Source organism: Populus trichocarpa, chromosome 2, assembly GCF_000002775.5.
Source record: "Populus trichocarpa isolate Nisqually-1 chromosome 2, P.trichocarpa_v4.1, whole genome shotgun sequence".
Classification (NCBI taxonomy): domain Eukaryota; kingdom Viridiplantae; phylum Streptophyta; class Magnoliopsida; order Malpighiales; family Salicaceae; genus Populus; species Populus trichocarpa.
The window spans coordinates 23,259,958-23,285,993 of record NC_037286.2 but is presented as its reverse complement, the minus strand read 5'-3'; the positions used below and the strand labels follow the sequence as shown (position 1 = coordinate 23,285,993).

Sequence of the window (26,036 nt, the reverse complement as noted above, 5' to 3'; positions counted from 1 at the left end):
AAAAGAGATATTGTTTAATGAAATTCAGTTAATTTGATAGAGTTTTAAGTGATACGTAAACCCCTGAATAAAATACATGAAATTAATAAATAAAAAAACTATTATATTAAATAAGTAAATTGAGTGCTGGAATTAAAAATGTGGTTTTGAATTTTGGGAATTTGACATAAATGTGATTTTAGTTTAGAAAATAAAAGTATGAAATAGTAGAAAAATAAAAGTAAATAAAAATAAAATGGAAGAGATAAAAGGGAAAAGCGATGTTCTGGGATAAAGTTTAATGAAATTTAATGTGGTCAGCTTAAACTTGGTATAAAAAATATGTCTGAATCTAGAAAATATAACCCGACGAACATAAAAGGTACAATGTGAACCCGTAATCCAAAAAATTTATAAACTAGTGATTATTATGGAGATTTTTTTTATATAAATATGAGATGAAAATACTTAGAAAAGTAATTTGGAATCTTTAAACAAATTAATGTATGGTTCTATGCACAACTAATTTTGACCGCCGATATAAGTTTGCGTACAATCGCGCGGTTTTAACCTGTTAATGGATGAAATTTGAGGAACAAATCTATTATAAGTTTGGATATAAGTCCCTAATGAATTAGTTTGTAAATACTGTGATTTAAGTAAGTAAAATAATATATAAATTCAGATTTTGGTGGAAAAATTAACCGCTTGCTGGCTAGTTTCATGCTATAAAAAATAACTCTCAATGTGACTATTAGATCAAGTTATAATTTTACAAGTAATCTCCTGACATGTCATTATAACCTGTGTTAAAATTTTAAGTTAATTGGAGTCTAAAAGACCTCATAATAGTGTTGGAGTTAGGGTAAAATAACATATAGACAGTAAGTAAGGGTAAAATTGGAGTTTAACTTGAAACTCTTCTCTTGCCCTTTAAAAACTGATGTGCAACTATGAAGGGAGGGAGAGAGACTAAGAGTCTTCATCTTTTTTTTTTCTTTTTAATTTCTTCTTTTTCTCTCTTGAGAGATGGTGTGAGGGGATGTTAAAGAAAGATTAAAAGGAGATGAGACATGCATGAAGGCTGAAAAAAAAGACCTTATTTTTTTATTCTGCCAATTGAATAGAATCATAAATGGAATCGGATTCTATTTAAGAAAAAAAAAAGATAAAGAGAGAGAGAAGATTGGAGGAGGAAAGAGAAATTGAAAACATTGATTTGCAAAGGAAAGGTAAGCATCCATCTTGGTTGGTAATGCATCTTTAAACCCCAACACTCTTATTAATTTAAGTAGTTAGTATGTTAGTGTAGAATTTCAAATTTTTACCTAATTAGGGTTCTTGAATGATTTTGGAGGGAATTACAAATTACTTGTGAAATCATGTAAATAGGCTAGAATAACTTAAGAATTATGTGAAATCACTTGTTATTGAAGTAAGAAGCTTGTTGAATTAGGCAAAAGCGCCAACCAAGTAAGAAAAAATAGAAGGATGAATTTAAGTGGGTTCAATCTTTATAATTATGTATAATTATGTATTGTAGCATAATTCATATAATTATTGAAATGAAATTAAATATTGAAACTGAATATGATTGAATGATGTATGTATTTTGATGAAGGAATGTTGTCATCACATAGTTATAATGTTAAATTTTAATATGATTGGGTTGTCATTTATGAGATATACAATTAGTGATAAGTTAAAGGAAATTGAGACAAATTATATATAAAAAAAACTTGATTTTTATTAAGTCAAGGGTCGGCCATGCTGAGATGAAAATGTGAAGTTGTAGAGTCAAGTGAAATGTTTTCCTATTCATATGTGTTTAGCAATGCATTGATGTTGTTCAATGAATTTAAGTATTTTATATAGTCATAGTTGAATCTTTATTATATTTTGAGTTAGGATTTTATGATGAATGGATGAGATAAATAAATTATGGTTATGTTTGGTTTGTGAAATGTATAATGAATGTTGATGATGTGTTATGATTTTGACCTAAATGAGTATTGTCACAACTTGAATCTCGAGTCTATGACGGACAACGCAGGAGCGGTGTCAAAAGGACACCTCACCTACGCTAAGTCTTAGAACGGACATATCAAAAGAACAAGTTATTTAAAAATACATGGCATTTTATAATCTTTAAAAATATTATATTATTCAAAACAAATGAAACAAAATGATAGTTCAAAATTTTTCATCAGTAATTAAAACAAAACAATAATCCATAATATTCATTACATTGTCAAAATCCAAACTTAATTAAAACAAGGTAATGGTGGAGCGTCTGAGATATCGAATAAAAACTAAAAGGAAAGTCTCATGAAATAAGCAGGACATATCGACCAAAACTGAAGAAACAAGAACACTCAACAAAGTCCACTTGCTAACAGAAACTAAGAACCTGAAATAATATTAAAAATGAGGGGTGAGTTTAACCAACTCAATAAGAGAATAATATTTAATGTACATTTTAAAGATATTAATGATTTGCAAGATGATATATATATATATTAAGCATATTATCATAAAGTAGTTGAATACATGTTAAAGATTAGATAACACCAAAGGTGACCAGATAACACCTGAAGGTGACTAGATGACACCCGAAGGTGATCACCGTGAGAGAATTAGTCACCACAAGCTGATGTCTCTCTCACCAACTAGGTATACAAAATATTATGTGCACATATGCTAATTACTCTCTGTTAGTATGGTCTTACTGACAAGTCCTATATCAAGGCATAATAGATATTCATAGAATTATCAAAGCAATGTATATCATATTGAATAGAATTTAGTTTAACAGAATATGAGTGCAAATTCAAGAATAGATGAGTATTTAAAAAATAAAACAACATATATAAATATTCAAGAAATTAACTAGTCATACTCATCATATAATCAACATACATATTATATGTATGTATATTACATGCATATTAAAGATTATCTCACTCACTCAAAAAATATAAAACTAAAAGGAATATCATATGAAAGACCCGAAAATCCCATTGAAGATCGTCAGGAGAACCTACAATAAATATATGAAATATACTAAAAAAAACAACCTAAAACAACACAATTTAAGGATTTCAATGCATACAAGAAAACCAAGTTTAGTCTCCTAGGTTTAGGGACTAAAATGATAATTTTCCAAAACAGGGATCAAAATTGCAGGACCAAACTGTAAATACATAACCATACTGAAATTTCACCCATAAACCATCCTCAATTCTGTCCAAAATGAACTAGGGACCAAATTGTAATTTTTTTAAATTCCAGGGACTAAAATGTAAATTCCCAAGACTGGGGACCAAACTAAAAATATTCTAAATTAGTTATCAAACTGAGATTCATCATCCTTAACCTCATATTAACACTACCTAGAATCTCAAAATACATTTAGGGGTCAAATTATAATTTCTCCAAAGTTTAGGGACTAAACTGTAAATTTCATAAATCAAGGACCAAATAAAATTTTTCATGTTCAACCTCAAGACCATTCTGTCCAGATTTTCCAACAAAGTTGAAATAAATTTCTTAACCTATAAAAATCAATTTAAATAAATAAACTCACAGATCCTTATTTTTAACAACACACCCAAAATCAATTACTTAATCTTAAACTCCTAATAATCATGAATCAATCTTAACAGCATAAACTTTAAATTCTTATAAACTCTAATCTTTCTTTAATCTTTTCATAAGAAAATCATAATTAAAAGTAATTATGATCTCTTCTTAACCCATAAAAATCAATTTAAATAAATAAACTCACAAATTCTTATTTCTAACAACACACCCAAAATCAATCACTTAATCTTAAACTCCTGATAATCATGAATCAATCTTAACAACATAAACCTAAAATTCTTATAAACTCTAATCTCTTCTTTAATCCTTTCATAAGCAAATCATAATTAAAAGTAATTAACCTGAGAGAGAACCACTTACTTGCTATTTCCACCTTTCTTGAACCCAAAAAACTCAAGATCAAAAACTAAAATCCTTGGTTTGATGAGAGGAGGGTCACGGCGGCCATAAAAATTAGAAGAGAGAAAAAAATTCTCTTGCAACTTTTTCTTATATACCTAGGTTAACATAGGTTGGGTTTGGGCTGACTCGGGCTTGAATTTTGATAAAAAATTTAGGTCTTACAATTATTGTGAGAAATATTGAGAAATTGTATTGTTTAATTCAATGAAATTGTGTATGGATTATTGACAAATCAAATTAATGGATAGTAAAATAAATGAAAATGGTGTGGATTTTTTATGGAATTGAAAAGTATAAGAAGTAGATGATATACATATAAGGTCGGCCATTTTGAGGAACTTGAATTGATTTTTAATTTGATACATATTAAATGGAATTTAAGTAGAGAGAATGGTTTTTTTTTTTACAATTTCATCTTATGAGTAAGTTGAATAAATAAAGTATGATTAGATGGAATGAAATTATAAATGAATAATAGTTAATGAATTAGTGGTGTGAAGAATTATGAAAGTAAGATACAGTAGCATGTTAATCTTATTAAGAAGCTATGGTTAAATTGGAGGTTGTGTTTAATGGTGCTATAAAATATATGGAATGAAAATGTTTGCTTTGAATGATGAAGAGATAAATGAAAATACCTGGTTGCATGTCAAAACCTTAAGCTAGAAAACTGGATAGTTTCATCACCTAAGTTCCAGACGAGTTTAGGACTTAAAAATGATAGAATTTGAAATACATTTCTTCACAAAAATTATATCTAGGGATGTTAGCTTTTAAAAATAATTAACTTTGCTTAATTTGGAGTATTAAAACTCCAGATGTGGATTAAGACCTGAGGAAGGTTGGACTGAACCTTACTAGATATATTTAAAATATTGCTATAACGGGTAGTTTTTGGTGCATTAATGGTAGAACTGAGTTTTATTCCCTTCATAAAAGTTGTAGCTTCATATCTTAGCTTTCATAAGAGACAATCCACTCCTAAAAGCAAATTATATAACTTTAGTTATGATTAAATTATTAAACAGTGTTCTTGAGTGATTAAGTTAATCGGCTAGAATTAGTTAACTTCTAATTTGTTTAAAATTGTTCTTGATGTAAGACATAAATGATGGAAGTTATAAGAATGAAATTTGAGTGTATTAGTGTATACGTATGTGTGGATCATAAGAAGTTTCTCTTGTTAATTAAGTCAAGAATGTGGAGTGAATGAGAAGTTGAAATGGAATTTTCAATTTAGATTGAATGGGTATAAAAGAGGTCGTGGTATCATAAAGGCATTAAAAAATCACGATTAAAGCTCAAACAATATGTAGGTGCTCCCACCTCATTTGAAATTAAATATCATTTAAGTATTTTATTTTTGAGTTATTATGTATTGCTGATGTGATGTAAAAAGTGAAGGAAATAATAATAGTATGAATTTGATAACTACAATGATTAACAATCAAATGAGTTAGTCGGAGTTATGATACTCCTAAAAGATAGTTAGATTGATTGGCAATCAAGTGGGTTAGCTGAATTTATGGTATCTGTAAAGGATAACTAGATTGATTGGCAACCAATTGGGCTGGAAGGAGTTATGGCACCCATATGGGATAGCTAGATTGATTTAAAACCAAGTAGGTTCATCGAAGTTATGGCATTTGTAAGGGATAGTCGGATTAATTTTCCAACCAATTAGGTTAACCTGAGTTATTGCATCCATAAAAAATAGCCGGGTTGATTGGCAACTAAATGGGTTAGCCGGAGTTATGACATCTATAAAGAATAGCTTTATTTATTGGCAACCAGATGAGTTAGCTGAAGATATAAACATTCATGTGGGATGGTTGAAATTAAGTGGACTTCAATTATGCTTGTAATTATTAAATTGTTGGATAAAAGTGATAGGTTGTATAAGAATAAGAATAAAAAAAAACTTTGGTTAGTTTATTGTATATGTTTTAATACTTGTAATGGTATTCAGACATTTATGATATTGATTACTTTGGTTAGATAAAAGCAGGGGATCATTAATAGATTATCTTTTTATAGATGAAAGTAATGTCCATGTGTATATAATTATCTAATGAGTTAGTAAATAACTGATTTTGTATGTTGTGACATGTATATTAAGTAATGTTATTTGGAGGTATATATAAATTTTAATTGTAGTATTTAACTGTCATTTATTATTTTAATTGTCTTGTATGTTAATTTTATCATTTAATATGAAATTGTATAGAATGTTAGAAGATTGATTATGATTAAGTGTTAATGAAGTAGTTGTGTGGTTGCCATAAAGCCATGTTAGAATAAGATCTAGGATGATCAGATCATAAATACATCTTTGTGTGTGTGTGTGTGTGTGTGTGATTTACAAGTTGAGGAAATATGGGAATGATCTATTTAAGAGGAAACCTTGCTGAAATTTTGGTAGAGATATTGATGATCTTAAAAGAGGATAAATATGTCACCTAGGTTTAAATTAAGATAGGGATTTTTTAAAAGAATGAACATAGTTGCTGAAGTCAATGAATTATTCATGAATGCTGAGAGGATTAAATGAATTGAAGAATCTATAATTAGATTAGAGTACTATCCATAGGTATTATTGGATTATTGCATCTAAAGTTAAAGTCGACAACACTAAGTGAGCATAAAGTGAATTGCAAAACATTGGATATGAAAGATATTAAGCCTTTGTTATTAACGGTGAATCAAGGGTTGATGTAAAACTACAAATGCATAGCTGATTGTCAAATTAGAAAAATGTAAATTGATTATTTAGAATTTAAATGTGGTTATTGGATAGAGAAATTATGATAATTCCCTCAAATCAATTGAATTTTTAAGGATTTTAAAATAAGAAAATTATCCTTACTCAAGATAATAGGTTAAAAATAAGGCTTATGTGTTAAATAATTAGTTACTCTCTTGGTTCTAGCAATCTGATCCATTCTCCTTACTCAAGATGGTCGATGCGTGGTACCTGTAAAAGGTCCTACTTGGTGGACTTGGGGATTCTCTTATGCTTAAGTATCTTTTTGAGAGAAAAAACAATGATATTTTAGAGAAAAAAACTCTGAAAATAAATACACAATAAAAAATAAAGATCGTGTACCTAACAATTTTGAAGGATTCATAGGGTTTTTATAACCTATAAATCTTATTTTTTTTTATGAAGATGAGGAGTTAGAATGTCATCTTACATGGATAGCTTTAAGGATGAATAAATATTATTTTCACTCTATTAATGAAGAAAAAATATTTTTTACACGTCATTAATAAAAAAATATATACCATTAGAGATGCACTATAAATTATTTTAAAGATTCTTATATACCTAAAAATACAGAGATAAGTATCGATTGACCTTGTTAATATTTTATGTTAATGATTTCTAAAAAAAAAAAAAAACAAGTGGGACAATAATTGATCTTTCTCCTGAATACTTGACGTAATTTCAGGTCGATTCATTTAAAAAGTGAACCTGGACGACAAGGCTGTCAGGTTCATTAAATTTTGATGCACCCACCACAGCGTTGGACACATTTGTGAGATTTGTCTCCATTTTTGTAAGAGAGCAGGACAATAATTGATGCTACTGTGGAAGAAATAAAACTCTCATAACTTAAGAGTTTTTTATATTATTTAAAAAATAATCATTGATAATTACTCTACACGATAAAGTTAGATACAAGGAAGAAGAGTTAAAAATCTTATTTGTGAATTTAGGTGGGAATCATGAAATCCATTATATTTTTTTGTTGTATTTTTGTATTTATTTTTTAAAACTATATTAATAGAGTAATTATTGGTCATAATAAAAAAAAACATAAATTCTCTCAACTATTATTGGTCAATTTTTATTAATTCCATGCATCTTTTAAAAGAAAAAAGAACACATGTTAAATATTATTGATTCCAATTCAAGAAGAGAGAAAAGTTAATAAAAAAATAAAATTTTTAAAAACTATAATTCTTTTTTTTTCAATTATTTATTAATTTATCTATCATGCAATATAATTTATGTTTGAGATATTTACTCACACTGAAAAAAGTTTTAGATTTTATACAAAGATGTAAAAAAAAACATAGATTTTATTCTTGAGGGATTTCTTTATTGATTTTTAACTTATTTTTATTTTCACAAATTCATTAGTTGATATTATAATGATTATTTGGATCATGTAAATTGAAAGATGATTTAACAAGGATATATATATAACATTTCTCTAATCATTTTAATTTTCTTAAATAAGGCAACAAAATTTCACAAAATCAAATTAAAAATTAAAAAAAAAATGAAAATACATTTTTTAAATTTGATCTCACCAATGAAAACCAATACATGTCCCTTTCTTTGAAAATTAATTAAAATTGACTTGAACATGGATAGAGGAACTTCTATCCTCCAACAAACCAAACCTAACAAGGATGATCTTGTGAAAAATCCATATCATAAATTAGTCTTTTATATCATAATCTTGATTAATTATTGAGGAGAGATTCAAATCAAAGACTTTTGCCCCTGCAATCCTTGTTTTTTATATGATTGAGAGCAATGTTGATTTCAAATTAAACATCCTTGAGTAATTAGGGTTATTAAAATAATAAAATACTGTTTAATAAATTAATATTTTTTATATAATTGTTATCATTCATCAATCCATTAATTCTCTCCCCTCTTCATGGTAGGATCAGCCTCCCCTTTTCCTTGGTGAATAATGCTATAAAAAAAAACAATTTATCCAGAGTTTTATACAATTCATCAATCCATTAGTTTTCTTTGAATTTGGCTTTTTACTTTTGATCTCTTCCCTTTATTGTAACTACTTTTTTAATGAGGGGTTAACTGTATTAAATATTTAGTCTAGGGTTATTTAAGAAAATTAACAAAGATTAGTTGAGGAGGGGGATTCACTGTTCCCCTCCTCACTTTTTTTTTGTTTAGATTTACCTTTTTTATTATTTATAAGTTTATCATTCAATATTATATTTGTTTATCCCATCTTATGATTTGACTCGTGAATTTGAAAAGTTAACTTAATTTATTTTATGTATTTTTTAAGTTAATTTTTTTTTAATTCAATCCTTCAACATTTGGTTGATTTGGAATTAGACTTCATAATTTTCTTTTGTTTTGCTTTCTATAAGATTATCCCGAACTCATTGTCTTGGTCACAGGTTTGGCAAGTTAACCCGAATTTATTCAAGTTATTTTTTGTTTTTTTTTAATTGATATTTTTTAATTTTATTTTTCAACACTGGATTGATTGGGAATTGAACTTCATAATTTGTTTCAATTTGCTTTCTATGAGGTTATCCCGGTAATATGACTTAGGTTGCAACTTTGATAGATTAATTGTATTGACTCGAGTTGTTTTGTTTTTTATCTTTTTTTTTTCAATTTTATCCTTCAACATTAGTTTGATTGATAATTGAGTTTTATAATTTGTCTCGATTTGTTTTCCATGAGATTATCCATATCTCATAATTCGGGTCGTGGATTTACAGGTTGACTTGGGCCGATCCAATATGTTTTTGTCTTAATTTTTTTTTTTAAAAAAAGATGTTGCCTTAAATCTTTTTAATCAAACTACATTTTTAACAGTTATCTGGGTTATCTTTTAACCCGTCAAGTTGATCAGTTCACATCATATCAATTCCCATATATTTTTTTCTACTAAAAAATATATTAATAACACTTAAATATTTTTTATATTAATAACATTTAAATATTTTTTATATTAAAAATAAATAATCTGACCCGCGAACAACCATCATTATTTATTTTTAATAGAACAATTTTAAAATAGCTAAATAGTTTAACCCTACTTTAAATAGGCTCGAAGCATAACCAAAACTGCCAATATTCTTCCGAGAATCTAAATATAACTAAGAAATTGCAGACTGTCATTCCTGTCTGCTGCAAGGGCTGCAGGCAGTGGAATCGCAACAAACAACATGAGCACAGCACAACATGTCTCCATGGTTACTTCACTTCGAAGGTCTTTTTGCACGGCCATTCTTATGAGCAAAGTGAAAAGTTATCTTGCACGGCACCCCAGCCCGTAACCTAAAAAGATAATGAGTTGCTTAGCTAGGTCATCTTCCATCCAAGTTTTTTAAAAAAAGAGTTAAAAAACTGCCCCGGGCTAGTCACAAGTCACACAGATTTGGATATGGACATGAAGAGGAGTAAAAAGGCTTGGAAAGGAATAAAGAAATATAATAAGATAATATGAACAGGGTAACCACAAGGGCAAAATAATTACAGCATTATAATAAAACTCCTCTTGCTCATGGCTAAATGCAAAAACCAAACGGACAACCTCGCCCAAATCATATGATAGAGAAAATTCAAAACAACTGCCTGAGATCGCAAGCCACATTTCACGCCATTAACACAAGTATTGGGATTAAAATCCAGCCCACTGGCCTAGGCAAGCATTTCGCTGAAGCAAAAGGAGAGAACACCATTCTCTTTTTAAGCTTGGTTGCCGTTGCCGTTGCTGTTGCCATTGCCACCTCCGCCGCCCCTTGAGTGATTGGCCATCCTTCCACGACCTTGGCCATAGCCTCTGCCCCCTCCACCTCTGCCTCTTTCATATCCAGTTCCTATAACAATCATGTCATCAGTACAAAGGCATCTGAAGCACGTCTAAAGTTAGACTGCAGGAATTAATTCCACCATCAAAGTGGAAGATTCACATTTAGCATTAACTAGTGTCAATCAAATGCCTAAAACATTATGCTAGTATAAACACATTTGATGCCAGCTTGAGGCAGACAAAAAAACAAGCAAAATTTTAAAAAATAAAATTGCAGACAAGGGTATTGATGTAATTTCGAGATTTGCTAGAAAATCTGGAAAATTGTCTGGATCCAGGCTTTATTTCTGTTTAGTCTTTCAATATTTGCATTACTGTTTATGAATAAAATTCTAGTAACTTTCCTTTTGATATTGCGACTTGATCTTCCCACGTGACTCCTAAAAACCCTAGGCATGAAGCTTAGGTTTCTCTACCTCTAGGTGTCCTAGAAATCATATTAGTGTCTCTAATAGTTTCTACAATTTCTTGCAACTTAAATCCTATTTTCCAACCATCAGACAACCTCCATTGAATTCCTAAACATCCACATGTTCAAGCCCCATCAATCTATAGATATTGACCATCAAAAGATCTACTCAAACCCTAAAAGTACCATTCACACCACTATTCATAGCCCTAAACAGTCCTGCAACTCAGTTCCAGAACAGCTTCCTAAGCTGTGCTGCATCACAACTCCTAGAATTCACAGCCAGTGTCAACATGAACGATTAGCATGGGTATTCTGTAAAAGAAGTAACTTACCACGATAACCCCAATTCCTGCCCCGACCCCCACCACGGCCCTGATTTGAGTAACCACCATTATCTATTGGAGAAAGTGTGAATTCAAGGTTATGATCTGCACTCACGGACAAGTAAGAGAAAATAAAAGCCATCACCATCAATAACTCGATGTTCATAACTAATACCTTGATAGTTTCCCTGATAGTTCCCGTGATAATTTCCCCGATAGCTTCCTTGGTAGTAGTTACCCTGATTGTTTCCGTATCCATATCCACCCCGGCCCCAGTTCCGTCCTCTCCCTCTACCACGTCCTCGGCCATATGAATCACCTCGGCCATACGAATCACCTCGGCCATATGAATCACCTCGGCCATACGAATCACCTCGGCCATATGAATCTAAAGTTTATAATTCATGTTAGTCTAAAACAGACACTTCAACATTGACAATAGTCCATTTGTTTTCAATTTACCTTCAGGAACAGCATTGTAGGAACCACGTGCTTGTCTAGGTTGCTGCTGCTGCTGCTGCTGCTGCTGGTGGTGCTGCTGCTGATCTTGCTGCTTTGGTTGTTTCATGGAGTGTGGAACTTGGTACCTGGTAACAAAAGATATCCATTTATACAAAGGGCTACAACAGTCCAGTAGAAAAATCAATATATGTGCACAGTATGCATCAGTTCATACATGCTACTACTGAGATATCCTATAGGCAGGTCATGGACCCTTAACTGACTAAAAACATTTCTTTGATTGGTCTCCCTGAAAATAGCATATTGAGGCAGAACTTTGAAATCCCCTTGAAAATTAGAAATGAAGAAAAATATTTTGCGTGGTTTTTTCTGGTCCATTGTAGTAGCTTCCCTAATCTCACTATATTTATAATTTGAAAGCATTGCAAAAGCCTCTGACTTTGATTGGTTGGATTTTCAGTTTTGAAAGAATTGAAAGAAAACAAGTTGTGAGGTACAAGACATAGTGTGTTTGTTGGAGTGGAAAGCCTAATTTTGAGTGAAACACGAGCGACATGAGGAACAATTTTTTATATCACTAACATGATGGACTAATGAACTTACCCAGGAGACATTTTGTTTAGCTCCCTAAAAGATAAGGTGATCGTAATCATTGAGACCTGGCGCGTCTGTTCCACACTGTTACAGGTTTTTGCCACCACTGAAGCATCAAGTACACTCAAGCCAGGAACTGGATAGTATAAAACTGATTCAAAAAACTTACGGTACAAGGCCCTCTTCTAATGGTTCCCAAACATCAGTTATGCTCACTGAGCTGATGGTAGTATCTTGGTGCAAACGAGGATTTCTCCGCTGAGTTAGTATTAACAAGGCGAATTAGTTCTGCATGTTTCTTTACAGGGAGAGGGGAGCAGGGAAAAGTATTGGTGACTCAAAAATATCAGTCTGAAAGGCATACCCACCTTTATACCTTCTGCAACAGATACTGTCTTGCTGATTGCCTGTCCCATGGCTTTCAAGACAATCTCCTTAACATGTTTCTCCTGGTAAAATATCACAAACAACCATCATACAGAAGTCAACAACATACCCTAATAACGATGCAATGAAAATAATTGGACCAAATTGTTATATTTATGGACGCATAGTACCTGAATGAAGAAAATAAAGACAAGTGCAGTGCAAGAACAAATCCCAGAAAAGGCCAATAAATTATACCAAAAACAAAAGAAAAGGACAAAGCCAAATCGTTATAACGAAAGTTATCAAATCATTTTCAACTCATGACTATTGCACTTTTCTATTTAAGGAACCAATTTGTTTAGCATTTTTCACTTGCAAATGATCAAGACAATGCCTATAATCGCTAGGTAACATTAGCATCAATTAGCCAAAAGTACCAATTTAGTACTAAAAGCATCAATATTTGAGCAAAATGAACCCACTCCGAGTTCTTAGAACTCTATCAAACATGTTATTGCGTATGATTGCAACTTATCATCAGGTCAGAAGATAACTAAATCCACAGCAGAAAATGCTCGGTGCTGCAAAAAAACACACAACCATGCCCATTAAAGAGAAAACCAGAATGCACAAAAATCAAAACCCTCTTCAATGCTTGCTCAACTGGGGTTTCAACAAAATGATAATCATAAGAACCAACCTAAGAAAACACAAAAAGATTAGAAAGAAAACAGAAGGAAACAAGCAATAAAAATACTAAAAACCCTACACAGATACAGCATGCCCCAAAACCTAGAAACCCCATTAAACCAAATCAAGTAACAGCAACGAAATCATTATTATTACGACTAATCACAGCAGTCCATGTATAATTTTTTTTTAAAAAATTAAAAACAAAAGAGGGAGGAGGAGGAGGTGGTACCTGGAGAAGAGAAGTGCCATAGCTGATATAGTTACGGAGGGGGCCACCGGAAGTGATACGGATCTCATTCTCGTTTATGGGAGACTCGGGCTTTGGCTTTTCGACTCGGGTGTATCTATCCATGGCTTGTCTTGTTCAGATTATACTAGTGCTCTAGTGGTGGTGGTGGCAGTAGTAGAGAGAGAAACCCTTTAAAACCCTAGGCAATTAGCAGAAAATGTTGCGTTTCTTACTGCTCTAATTCAACTCTACACCCAAAATAATATAATATAATATAGGGGAATCCTCTTGAAAAGCCCCTGATTTACATACATAATTTAGGCCCCCCATGTATTTTGTATCTCAATTAAGTCCCTGAAATATCGATAGATGTTCAATCGAATCCTTCTATTAGTTTATATTAATATAATGGTTAAATAAAACATGTAATTTATATTTATACCATCACGAAATAAGACAGATTATATAAATAAATGTAAGAATATTGTTTTTTTATATATAATTTGGTGATTTTTGCATGATCTTATAGAATTTAAATTATTTACTAAACAATTTTGTTGACTAAAGACGATCGAAGAATCTAATTGAGTATTCATTGCTACATTTGGTCCTAATTGAGATGAAAACTAGATTTGGGATCTAATTAAAATTAATTCTAAATGTTATAGACTTTTATGACATTTTCCCTATAAAAGTAAGTAGCTCAACTTGGTTTTATATTTAATATATAGTACCAATATATCTATTTGTTTTTAATTTATCTCTTAGTAATAGAGTCGTTATTTAATCTATTATTTTATTAAATATTCTTATTTAAATTGATAAAAAAAATACTTTTACATGAGAAATCCAAATTCAAATGTAACCTAATTTATTATAAAATAACTATGAAAAATATTTGAATTTCAACACCATAAGGAGATTTATTTTCAGTTTTAATTTTTCTTTATAAATTAAATGGATTTTAGTGTCTGGAGTCATTTGCATAAAAGATTTAATGAGGAGATAAATTAGAGAATAATTTAAGATATAAGGTTAGATTTATGAAAACAATCTAAGTATAAAATATAATAATTAGTCGAGATAATAATTCCTCTATTAATTTAAATTAAAATTAAAAGGAGAGTGAATGTAATATAATTTAATGTTACTGTGCTGTATTACTGTTGACTAAAGGTAGGGGTATGGTAAAAACCTCGAGGCCGGTTCTATTTACTACGTTGCCATCGGATCTTGCAGTTGCGGGAGATTGGGTTGCGTAGATCTTCCATTTGCGTAGCCCTGAAGCAGATGACGGGATGCTTTTTCTTTCTTTCTTTATTTATTTATTTTTTTATTATTACACGGGATGCTTTAACAGAGAAAGAAATACTGTAGTCATGACTAGTTTACCATAACAAAAGCTAAATAGTTTGGGGATATTATTATAGATTAAAAAATATTTTATTATGGATTATATAATAATTTCATTTTTAATTTCTTATCTTTTCACGCGAGATTTTTCTTTGGCTTTATTTTTCTTCTCCAACAAGTAGGTGGTGTCTGCGCTGTTAAAAAGATGGTTATAAGTAGGTGGCGTCTAAGCAGGTTCCCGGCTGGGCAAAGCAGCAGGCGTGCACGCTTGCTACATGAATGGGTTAATAGAATTTGCAAAAGCAGGGGAAAGAAGACTTGCCTGGGCGTGCTGCTGGAGACGAAAACGGGAGGTGATGGTCTCTTGGGCGATCAATGCTTCCCTCTCCCTGTTTCTATTCTTCCTTCTTTTTTTTCCTCTGATCTTTCTTCTCTCTGGTCTCTCTCTGTCTGTCCCTTGTATTCGTCCCCTGCGCTCCCCTTTTGTTCTCTCTGTCTTTTCCTTTTTTTTTGTCCCGTCTTTCTCTCTCTCTCTACTAGTCTCGTTGTTGCTAGTGCTGAGGAGGGATGACTGCAACCGTGGTCGAGGAGAAACAGCTGCTTTTGCTCACGATGGCTGCTGCTCAAGCTACTGAAGTCTATGCTGTCACTACTGAGAAGAGAAAGTCGTTGCTGGCAGTGCAGGGTGTAGCTAATGCCGGTGGTTGATGCTTTAGGCGAGGAGGAAAGGGAAGAAGGGTTCCCTCTGTTGCTTCTGGCTTGAACTTGCTCACGGTTGCTAGAGTTCTGAACGACGATGCTGCTATGGCTGGTGCATGCTCACGGTGCATAGAGGAACTGTGACTGTTTGGTGATGGCTGCGTGTTGGTGCAGGACGCAGAGAAGACACAGCGCTTGTATTGATCCTTTTCTTTTTTGGGTGAATGAGAGGAAGAGCAATGTCTATGGCCTGAATGATGTGGGGTGGCTCAGAGATGGTATTGGCTACACTATTGTGCCAAGGGGTTGCTGGAACCTTGTCGAAAAAATGGCGTCCCTTGTCTTGTGTGGGGTAAGTCTGGTAAGGGAAGGAGAAAATGAGGTTGTGCCTCAAAAAAGGGAGAAGTGAGGCGTACGGGGGCGAGTCACGATCTGTGACAGGGAGCCTTGTTCTCCTTTGGCAACAGGAAAAAAAAAATGAACGTGAGGAGTTCTATAGCATATGAAAAACTGAATTTCAAATAAATTTATATTTTTAAAAAAATTAAATTTGATTAAGAATCAAATTTTTTTTAAAAAAATAATTATCATTATCTTGATAATAAAGAGAGGATGATAAAAATACATTTAGTCCCTAATTTTCCCACAAGTTGACAAATCACATTTTTCATTAAAATAAATTCATGATGTTTTAATTTCAAATTTTAATCCTCTTAAAATTAAATTAAAAGTAAATGGATCAAAATTCCAGTTAGTTTTTAGAACAATTATAAGTGAACTCTCATATTCTAAAAAAAAAAGACACATTGGTCTAGCATAGTTGTCAGACCCAGACGCTTGGGTCAAAAATAAAATTAAAACATATTAAAAAATAACAGTGCAAAAGCGAATCTATATCTATATTTTGAAATTTTAAGGATCAATTAATTGGTTTAATTGAACAAGAGAAGAAGAGAATAAGTTACAATTAACGCTCTCAAGCTCACTTTTTGCTCTTTAAGCATAGTTATCAGACTCGACCCAGCCCGACAGTTCAACCCGGGACTCGGGTGACCCAACAGAACTTGGTAGAGACCTTTTTTTTTTTTAAATGTGTTTTTCCTCCTAGCTAGAGACCCCTCTTTTTTTATACTTCTCAGTTGGTTACTAACTCACATCAAAGTCCACTATATAAATACTAGAAAAATATTTTATTTTTACAATGTGAGATTTGAAACCCATTAATATATATATATATATATATATATATATTCATAAGAAAAAAATTGTGTTTCTTCAATGTGGGATAAAAAATATTTTTGATTTAAATATTTCAACTTAATAGGATAAGATAATATATTTTCAATGTAGAATAAAAAAACTTTTTGAAATAATCTTTTAGCTTATATTCATATGAATTGTTTCTTAATTTTTTTCATATGAAATATTAAAACCTCAAATTCTTTTTTTAATTTCCCGAGTTGACCCAAGTAGCTTGGGTCTGGCAACCCCATGTTAGTGTACCGTGGACCAAGACACAATTCATTGTAGACTTGCACAGTGAATTTTCCAAGCTCTAAAGGCTTGGGACGAGGCTAATGCTATCTTTTCACATAAAGTTAAATTTTTATTTTGTGCTCTGGCTAAAAATATTGAAGCTCTGGTTGCGGGGGTATTTCAGTATTTTTCATAGGCTCATTGGTCATTAAACGTTTCAGCGAGGGTATGGTAGTCTTTTCATGATTATATACATAGTAAAAATATTATTCTACTCCCAAGGTTAACAAAATTAAGACCTGTTGCCTAGAGATTTTTTGACATTTCACAAACTGTTAAATGGTTAAAATACATTTTTAGCCTTAGAAAAGACAAAAAATAAGCTTTGCACGCGGGGGTATTTTTGTTTTTCTACACTATTTTTTGTGTAATTTTCTATAATCATGGGGGGTATTTTGATATTGTTTTATTATTTTGAAATTCAAAAAGTTGTGTTAAACGTTTACTTGGGTCTAGCAAACAAGCAAAACCTAAATTACTTGGGTACTAAACCTAAGTAACGCGGGTGTGGCATGGGTGCTAGATCTAAAAAAAATAGGTCTAACATGACTACCGGACCCAAGACGTTTGGGTTTTGCAAGGCTGGCAAACCCAAAAATTTTGATATTGTTTTATTATTTTGAAATTAAAAAAGCTGCGTTGGACCCATATTTACTTGGGTTTAGCAAACAAACAAGACTCAAATTACTTAAGTGTCAGACCTAAGTAATGTGGGTCTGACATGTTTGCAAACATGGATCTGACATGGATGTCAGACACAAGAAAAATAGGTATGACAAAAGTGCCAGACCCAAGAAAAATGAATCTGGCATGGGTGCCAAACCCATGATGCTTGGGTCTGACATGGTTGTCAGACACTCTTAATATATTTTTTACATAAAAAAAATGATATTGACCCGATGAAAGCATGGGCCAATATACTAATTGACCGTGTATTTGTTATGGCTTTGAAATACTGTAGTTATTAATAGTTATTCTTCATCGCTTAATTGACGACATCAACAAAAACCTAAAACCCCTCGTGATCACCTCCTCGTGTATTACTATTCATTTGAATAGTATAAACTTTTTTTCTCTTGTAAGCTAAAATATTTGAACATGGGGCCGAAGGTAAGATGGTAATTTCACCAGTATCGTATGTGTGTGACGCGATAATCTTTTTTCTAGATTAAGATTTTAGGTGAAGGGTTGAAAGAATAAAGTATTCTTGTTTCTTATATATATATATATAAAGATTTGGTGTCGCTACATGGTATTTTGGCCACTAAAAACTCTAATTGATCTTAAAATCTATGTAAGGAGACTGATTGTGTATAAGAAGAACGTATCACCTCTAATACACCTTACCTGAAGTAAGGTATATTGTTTATTTGTCCATTTTCTAAGATATTGTTGTGTTTTCTACCCGTTGGTCTGTCAATTGGTTAAAGTTGATCTACCATAGTAGAGTAAATTATGGCTTTATGGGTCAAGCCTAACTATTTTATAGTCAAAACAAAAACAAAAATTCTTTTTTTAATTTCTGAAATATGCCTTACGTATAAGTTCATAACCCCATATATTTAAAAGAAACAAAATAAATTTTTTGATGGTTTTAATAAAATGGTTATTAAATGCAAAAAAAAAAACTATATTTTTTTGTGATTTTTTTAGTATGCTAAATTATGTAAATATGATTTATTTTTTAGAGACTTGACCGTATGCAATTTAAAATATTTAATTGTATTTTTGAAAAAAAAAGATTATTTTTTTGTTGTTTTGAAATAATAATAATAATAATAATAAAATTAATTTATTTAATATCTAAAAAATACCTTGTGTAGATCATCATTACAAAAATTAAATACGAGAGGGTAAAAATATATTTGGAACTCAAAAATAATTACAAAATGGTTCTTTGGAAGAATCAGAAATTAAATTGAAAAATTAAGATTTTTTTTGGCAAAACAAGAAAAATCAGTAAAATAAAACTGTCAAAAAATCATTAAGAACATGTTTGTTAAACACGTTGTAAAGATGAAAAAAAAAACATTTTTTCTTTGGGAAATTTTGCACAACTCTTAAGGTTCAGAATGGGCTCAGCCCAAAACCCACGGGGCGGGCTTCTTGATAGGAGACCAGTACGAATGGGCTAAAAACAAATGTCCCAACCTTCCGTTTTTTTTTTTTTTCTTCTTTCCATGCAAAAGGGATCTAAAACCCAAACCCATAAACAAAAGACGGGGAAGCTTTTTACATTTCAAGGATCAAAACCAAACATTGCATGAATTTTTCCTAGCACCTCGCTTTTTCCAGGACCCCAAAACATGCCTAAGATTCTTTTTTTAAAAAAAAAACCATGGGACAGCAAAACAAAAGAACCAAAAATCCTTGCACCTGTCGAATCTTCATCAACAAAAAACATGTTCATGGCCAGGTCGAAAGTACTATGCATAACTTAGAGCACTGTAGAAAAATCATGCATGATAGACGTCATTGAAGATTTCCAAGCATGGTTCAAGCATCATTTTGTAACAAGGGTTACAAAGCAAGGTAGTTATCATCTTATGTCAAAGAAACGCTTAAGCAAGATAAAAAATGCAGCCCAAAACATGGCTTATGTAACAAACAAAGAACGCAGAATTACCTTAACTCCTGCAATCAGCATACATAAAAGACTTAGTCCCCCAACTCTCTCTAACATTGGATGTAGCCGACTCCAGAGAGATCAGAAACAAGAATGGTAGGACCAACGAGCTTGAAGCTTCAAATGGCAAAAAAAAAAAAGAGGCAATGCTTCTTGACTTCTCACGGTTGGTGAGAGCCTGCGCTGCTATGTTCGGCTAGAAAAGGTCACGATGGCTGGACTAATTAGAACCAAGATGGAGCTGTGCCATGAAGGACGATTGAGATTCTACAATAGAGGTCACGGTGCAGCTGCTGTGTTTGGCTTGAGATGCTGGTGCTCACGGTGCAACTGCTGAAACTTGCTGTTGGAGGATCTGAGATGCTGTTGATGGCTCAAAGCTGCACTGCTAGTGGAGATGGAACGTTGGAAGCTCATGGTTCTTGTGGAGGAAGAGTCACTGGAGCAGAGTGGCAGGAACGCTGCTGGATCTGGAGAGGCCGCGCTGCTGTCATTCAGCTTCAAGAGGGGCTGGACCGTCGGTGGGAGGTTGGCAGCTGTGGGTGGCTGTTTTACTCTGGTCTCTTTGGTTTTTGAGGATGCAGTGGTGTTTATGGAGGCTGTACAGTGGGAGCTTTGATTTGGCTGAAAACAAAGTTGAGTTTTCAGGTTAAATGGTCATTGTCATGGCTGGAAGGCTTCGGGTTGTTGAGTGGGTTGTGATGATTTGAGGGTTATTTCTGGGTTTGTTTCGTGCTGACAGTCTTGGGTTCATGACAGTGTTCATCTCCCTCTCCAGCTAGTTGGGGTCAAGGTTTTTGAACTATTTTATTATAGGACAAAGGAGAAGTATTTAGATCCTATGGGCTGGGTTAATTTAAACCATTGATATTTAGAAATATATCCTGGCCATTGATTGAATTTAAGAACAAATGCTTTTCTAGTTCTGTTGCTAGTAAGTGCTGTCTTGACAGATTGAGCAGTGTTGGCTAGAGTTTTTGGGAGATAATCTGCAGGGCTTTCAGAGCAACAAGATAATTTGCATTTTAGTGAAGTACAAGTCAGAAGGTACAAGGTGGTGTGAAGTTTGTTTTGGTAATTAAGTGGAGACGATGAAGAATCAATTTTTTTTTAATTAAGTATTTAAATAAGTTAATTAAACCTATTAAAAATTTAATTAAGTTTATAAACTTAATTAATTCTTTTAATTTTAGTTAAATATGGATTTCAATCTTAATTTTCTTTCTATTAAATCTTTCTTCATCCTATCTTATCACAATATCTCAATCTAACTATTCTTTTAGCTTTTAACATAATATAACTCAAAAGCTTATCTTTTCATGCCTTGAAAATATTTTTGAATTTTAAATTTTAAATTTTTTATATTTTTAAATAAAAGGAAAAAGAGTATTTTTTATATAACAATTTTAGAGTTTCAAAATTGGATTATGACAACTAGGATCCATTTGTCATTATCAATTTTGCTAAGAAGAAAATCTTTTTAATATTTTTATTACATATTCGAATGATTTAACTACAAGCATAATTAATTGAATTGTATATATTGCTAGGGCTTTTTTACTTTTCCTATTTTTAAACAACAAAATGATGTATTTACCCATTGGATTAAATTTTTTTGAAGTGATGGTTAAGTGTTTTGGTCATTTTATATATATATTTTTTTGTTATTAGCAGTTTTGGTAAGGGGTGATTTGGTCATTTTCTTGATAAAAATATATTATTTATGGAAAAAGTTGGTTGGTGCATGAGGCTTCAAGTGTTCATAAATGAGAAACAGTTGGGCTCCGGTGGACTTTCCTCCCTTTCTCTCTCTTCTTTTTGGAAAACTTCAAGGGTGTCCTACCATTTGTTTTTTATATTTAATTTTTTTTTATTCTTTTGATTTTTATTTGTTTTGTTGTTTATCTTTTGTTGATTTTTTTCTTCAATTTCATCCCTCAACATTTAATTTAATTTGATTTTTATATAAAACTTGGTCCTCATTTTTTTTATTGTTATTTGCTTTTTTTTTTTATCATTTTCATAATTGATTTTTTCTTTTAATTTCATCTATAAACATTTGATTTTAGTTTTTATATCCAATCCGATCCCCAATTTTTTATCTTTTATTTTATTTTATTTTATCCCTCGATATTTTATTAATTTATAATTTCTTTTTGTTGTTTTTAAGAATTTACCTTCTATGGGATTAGTCTAGAACTCATGACCAGGGATACCGGTTCGGAGGTTAACATGATTTCACTTTAGTTTTTTTTTTTGTCCTGTTTTAGAAACAATTTTTTTCTAATTTTATATTTTAGCATTTAATTGGGGGTTGGTTTTGAAGCTTTTTTTTTACCTTTCTTTTCCATGGGTTTAGCGGTTTAGCTCGGGTTCATTCAAATCTTCTCTTTTTCATTGTTTTTTTTTTAATTGTATTTTTTTTTTGTTTTTGACCTTCAATGTTCTTTTTATTGATATTTTTAATCCTTTTTTCATTACTTTTTATTTTTTTTAATTTTATCCTTTTATCTCCTTGGATTTATTTTTATAAAGAAAATAATATTATTTAATTAGATATATCATAGGTAGGACAGAAGACTGGATGCGTGTGGTACAAGGGCATAGAATTAGGTACACCATCTTTTTTTTTCTTTTTGACTCATTTATCAATCCCACACACTCGAGACCTTTCTCGTAGCAAATCCACCTCACGTCTAAACTGTTTTTTATTTTAAAAAAATATCGAATAACTATTTTTAATATATTTTTTTATAATTTTTACAATACAATTTTTTTTTTTGAAAAAAACATTATTTTAATTACAAAATATTTTTATAAAAATAATTTGCACCACGTCACTAAATTAACATCCCACACATAATGCACTACCTACCTTACCTAAGCATTTTTTGTGGTCTTCATTTCCTCCATTGAAGCTCCTTTTCAACTCGTATTCTTGCTCTAAAGACACCATCACTAGACTTCCTCACTTTATGCCACGCATTTATCTCACGCCAACAACTCTATAATTAAGTGGAACAAGACATAAGCTGATCACATTTCAGATCATATTACATTGATATTTTACAAGGAATTGATCGACTAATATCTCAAAGGAAAGACAACGAAAGAAGGAAAGAAAAACAATCTAGCTGTGATACAAAGCCTAATCGAACAAGTTGATTCAATTCAATTGCCATGGAGAATGACCATCGATCCTTGGGCTTTTTTTCTTCATAGCTCTAGCACGACAACTGTCCAATATCAGAATACCATTTGGAAGTGTTAGTAAATTTGAGGGGGGGGTGTCAAGAAGGGATAGACTAGAGGGAGATGTTCTTACACTCGGAGTCTGTTGTGATCCAATTTCCTTTCCTGTCATGAACAGGAGTGGAACTCAGTGAAAGCATGTTGAGGTCCATATTCTTGGAAGAAGCCTTTGAAATGCCTGAGTAGGCAGAGGAAGTGGTTGAGCACCTTTCAACATCCCATCTAAAACTGATTTTGGGAGACTCGATGCTGAGTTCTTCATCATCTGGTACTGATTTAAGGGTTGCTCGGCTTCTAAGCTGTAGAACCTGAAATATCACAGAAAGAGATCATTTAAACAAGCTGGTATTGGCAGCTCGATTTTACAGTCTTGAGAGCAGTATTGTAAAATCCGTATCATGCAGCACTACCTGCTTAAACGCTTGTTTTAATATGGCCAGAGAATGATACTGCATGCACTTAATGAACTCAAACGTCCAAACATGCCGAGAGGAGAAATTTTAAATTTTCCGGTTCAGGGAGAAGATTAATGACTCAAATATGTTAAAAAATTTACCTTCCGGCCGATATACTTTCCTGCTTTCTCCGATTTTGCAGTGGCAGCCCATCTCAATAGTTCCTTCATTCTCGATATGGCTTTGGCTTTATCTCCTTTAACCTTGTCTTTCTTCTCCAACGTGCTACATTTTTCATTTGTGCTGGCTGAGGACGACAATGTCGTGTCACTTACTGGTAAAACTTTATTACCAGCGTGAGCAGCTGGATCCACTTTGTTACTCGTGACTTGTCCTCGTGCAGCAGTCTCTTCTTGCTTCATCTTCCTAGAGCGTATGCAATGCTGCTGTCTAGTACTATTGTAGCTATTAATCCTTTTCAGATCAAGTGTGCTGTAGAAGCAAGCTTTTGCAACATCTTTTCTGCATAAAAATGCAAATGGCCAGGAATATTTGAAACCAAATCTATCACTTTCTCTGACCCTTTCTGATCTTCGATGATTCCCACTATCCTTCAACAAAATTATCTCTCTCCCTTTAGCTGCATACAACGAAATTTGTAAGGAAAAGAGCTATGCATATTTAATAAACAGATACTAATGTGCAAAATGTTTAAGAACTAGGTACTATATATGTACTGATAGTATTTCTCACCATTACTGTTGTTTTTTGTGGCAGGGATGGATGTATGTTCTCTTGCTTGTTCATGTGTTACCCTGAAGAGCTTGTGGAATGTCTGCTACATTCATTCAAGAGTGAACATAAGCTTTGATGATGTGAACTCTACACATCTCATTATATGATATTAATGTCAAGTTCAACAAAGCTAACCTGCATGTTGTGCTTGATATTTTTTATACCCTTACTTATATAGGAACATGCCTCTGTGTGTGCTTGAGTGAGCTGAAGATTCCTGTCTGCAATAAAATAAGCCTTTTTGAGAAGATGAAGACAAAGAAATTAGGGAAATGGATCTAAAAGAGATAGTGAGACAACTAAGCAGTGAGTGGTGGAAGGTTGGCATGTGATTCCCCGTAACATGGAAACTGTTTATAAAGATGATCATGTGGTGGGTGTTAAGGAAAGATTTGAGTTAATGAAGAACCATGTTTAGCCACGTGGCATTTCTCTTGCCGGACACTTGTAGATCTGCATTTCATCGATCAAGGTGGACCCTTTGATTGGCACCACTATTCAATAGGTCAAATATGTGACTGCTTATAATATCGATCTAGGGTTTGGCTAGAGTTAAGTTAATGAAAAAAACTCATTTTTTATATTAAAAAAACTTTGTCCGAGTGTTAACCTGCTATGATTAGAGGCTGCTAGCTGCAAAAATCTGCTGAAGTAGTAATTTTAAGACTTATCTCTTGATTGTTATTGTGTTTTAAAAGGCATCGGTCGAAACTTGATTTTTTTTATTTATTTAAAATAATTTTTTTATATTTTTTATATTTTTAAATCGTTTTAATATGCTGATATTAAAAATAATTTTTTAAAAATAAAAAACTTATTATTTTAATATTTTTTTAACCAAAAAATATTTTAAAAAACAACTACTACCTTCCTCCCTAGAAAATCATAATTGATTTCAACAAGTTAAGTTGGGAAAAGAATAGCTTTGTATGTTTTGACACATTGAAGAAAGCAAGAGAATATGCTTGGTGCAATCTAGTGGCGTTAATGGGTTTAAGTCAATCATTTTGCCACGAGGACTAGTCAATTGTTCATGATAATTAATAATTAATTAAGAATCGGTGATGCATTGAATATTTTAGATGCCGAACATCTCTACTCTCCTCTTCAGTGAACAAAGACTAATTATTCTGCCACTCAATGCTAGCTCAAGATGCATAAAAAAATGGCTGCAATTATACATTTTAAGGAGGAACAGAGTTTACATGACGATAAGACCATGTGTGACTTGGGAGAGCAGAGTGCAAGGCTTTTTAGCTTGAACAGCAAAGACTGGAAAAAATAAAACACAAATATCCAGCAAAGTATGTTGCTAGCTAGAACTCCTCGCTCGAGCCAGCAAAGACATATTGGGCCAGCTTTACCAACACCATTTCGACTAAACAAAGAGTTTATCATATTATTAATTGACTCTTTGTTATACAAATACTGATACACAGAGGAGCATGTGAAGAGGAAGATGCTCTCATTAATTGTTAAGAAATGAGAAATTCTGCAGTAACGTAGTGTCTCGATATGTTTAAGATAATAATAAAACGAAACCCTAACTACCATGAACACACTGGCCATATATGCTGGGCAAGCATGGAGCCGAGCAAGACACATGCTCCGATAGTTCTTATTTAAGATGTCCACTGGTTGTTTTGTCCTGTCGACAGTGTTAGAGCTTTCTCATACATTTCCTTCTGACCCACCGGCAATGATGGGAACCCAGG

At 32.2% G+C, this 26,036-nt stretch overlaps 2 protein-coding genes across 5 annotated transcripts; both read right to left on the bottom strand.

Annotated features, from left to right (window-relative positions):
- Positions 1-10,180: 10,180 nt before the first annotated feature.
- On the bottom strand, positions 10,181-13,933 carry LOC7471133 (uncharacterized). 2 transcript variants are annotated; one of them, XM_052450890.1, is made up of 9 exons: positions 13,666-13,933; positions 12,743-12,823; positions 12,544-12,632; positions 12,384-12,458; positions 11,781-11,905; positions 11,674-11,706; positions 11,494-11,619; positions 11,328-11,390; positions 10,181-10,590 (listed from the first exon to the last, which is right to left on the bottom strand). In XM_052450890.1, the coding sequence occupies exons 1-9, from the start codon at positions 13,786-13,788 to the stop codon at positions 10,460-10,462; spliced, it is 846 nt and encodes a 281-aa protein (XP_052306850.1). In that variant the 5' UTR covers positions 13,789-13,933; the 3' UTR covers positions 10,181-10,459. The 2 variants fall into 2 exon arrangements, with proteins under 2 accessions (XP_052306850.1, XP_052306848.1); XM_052450888.1 differs by having other exon boundaries at positions 11,494-11,706.
- Positions 13,934-22,890: 8,957 nt separating this feature from the next.
- LOC7471131 (uncharacterized) lies at positions 22,891-24,667 on the bottom strand. 3 transcript variants are annotated; one of them, XM_052450344.1, is made up of 5 exons: positions 24,457-24,667; positions 24,280-24,361; positions 23,688-24,160; positions 23,205-23,439; positions 22,891-23,115 (listed from the first exon to the last, which is right to left on the bottom strand). In XM_052450344.1, the coding sequence occupies exons 1-5, from the start codon at positions 24,460-24,462 to the stop codon at positions 23,096-23,098; spliced, it is 816 nt and encodes a 271-aa protein (XP_052306304.1). In that variant the 5' UTR covers positions 24,463-24,667; the 3' UTR covers positions 22,891-23,095. The 3 variants fall into 3 exon arrangements, with proteins under 3 accessions (XP_052306304.1, XP_024450927.1, XP_002301771.2); XM_024595159.2 differs by having other exon boundaries at positions 23,688-24,166; positions 24,280-24,364; positions 24,457-24,666; XM_002301735.4 differs by having other exon boundaries at positions 23,688-24,166; positions 24,457-24,666.
- Positions 24,668-26,036: the final 1,369 nt, after the last annotated feature.

What these genes read in the sequence shown, in the direction of transcription:
- LOC7471133 (XM_052450888.1), bottom strand. Translation starts at nt 13,788, where the DNA reads ATGGATAGATACACCCGAGTCGAAAAGCCAAAGCCCGAGTCTCCCATA. An exon ending in CTACAATGCTGTTCCTGAAG is followed by an intron (nt 11,707 to 11,780) that starts GTAAATTGAAAA and finishes TATAAACTTTAG; the next exon opens with ATTCATATGGCCGAGGTGAT. An exon ending in CTATCAGGGAAACTATCAAG is followed by an intron (nt 11,391 to 11,493) that starts GTATTAGTTATG and finishes TTTCTCCAATAG; the next exon opens with ATAATGGTGGTTACTCAAAT.
- LOC7471131 (XM_024595159.2), bottom strand. An exon ending in CACAAAAAACAACAGTAATG is followed by an intron (nt 24,167 to 24,279) that starts GTGAGAAATACT and finishes CGTTGTATGCAG; the next exon opens with CTAAAGGGAGAGAGATAATT. An exon ending in GATCACAACAGACTCCGAGT is followed by an intron (nt 23,116 to 23,204) that starts GTAAGAACATCT and finishes GATATTGGACAG; the next exon opens with TTGTCGTGCTAGAGCTATGA.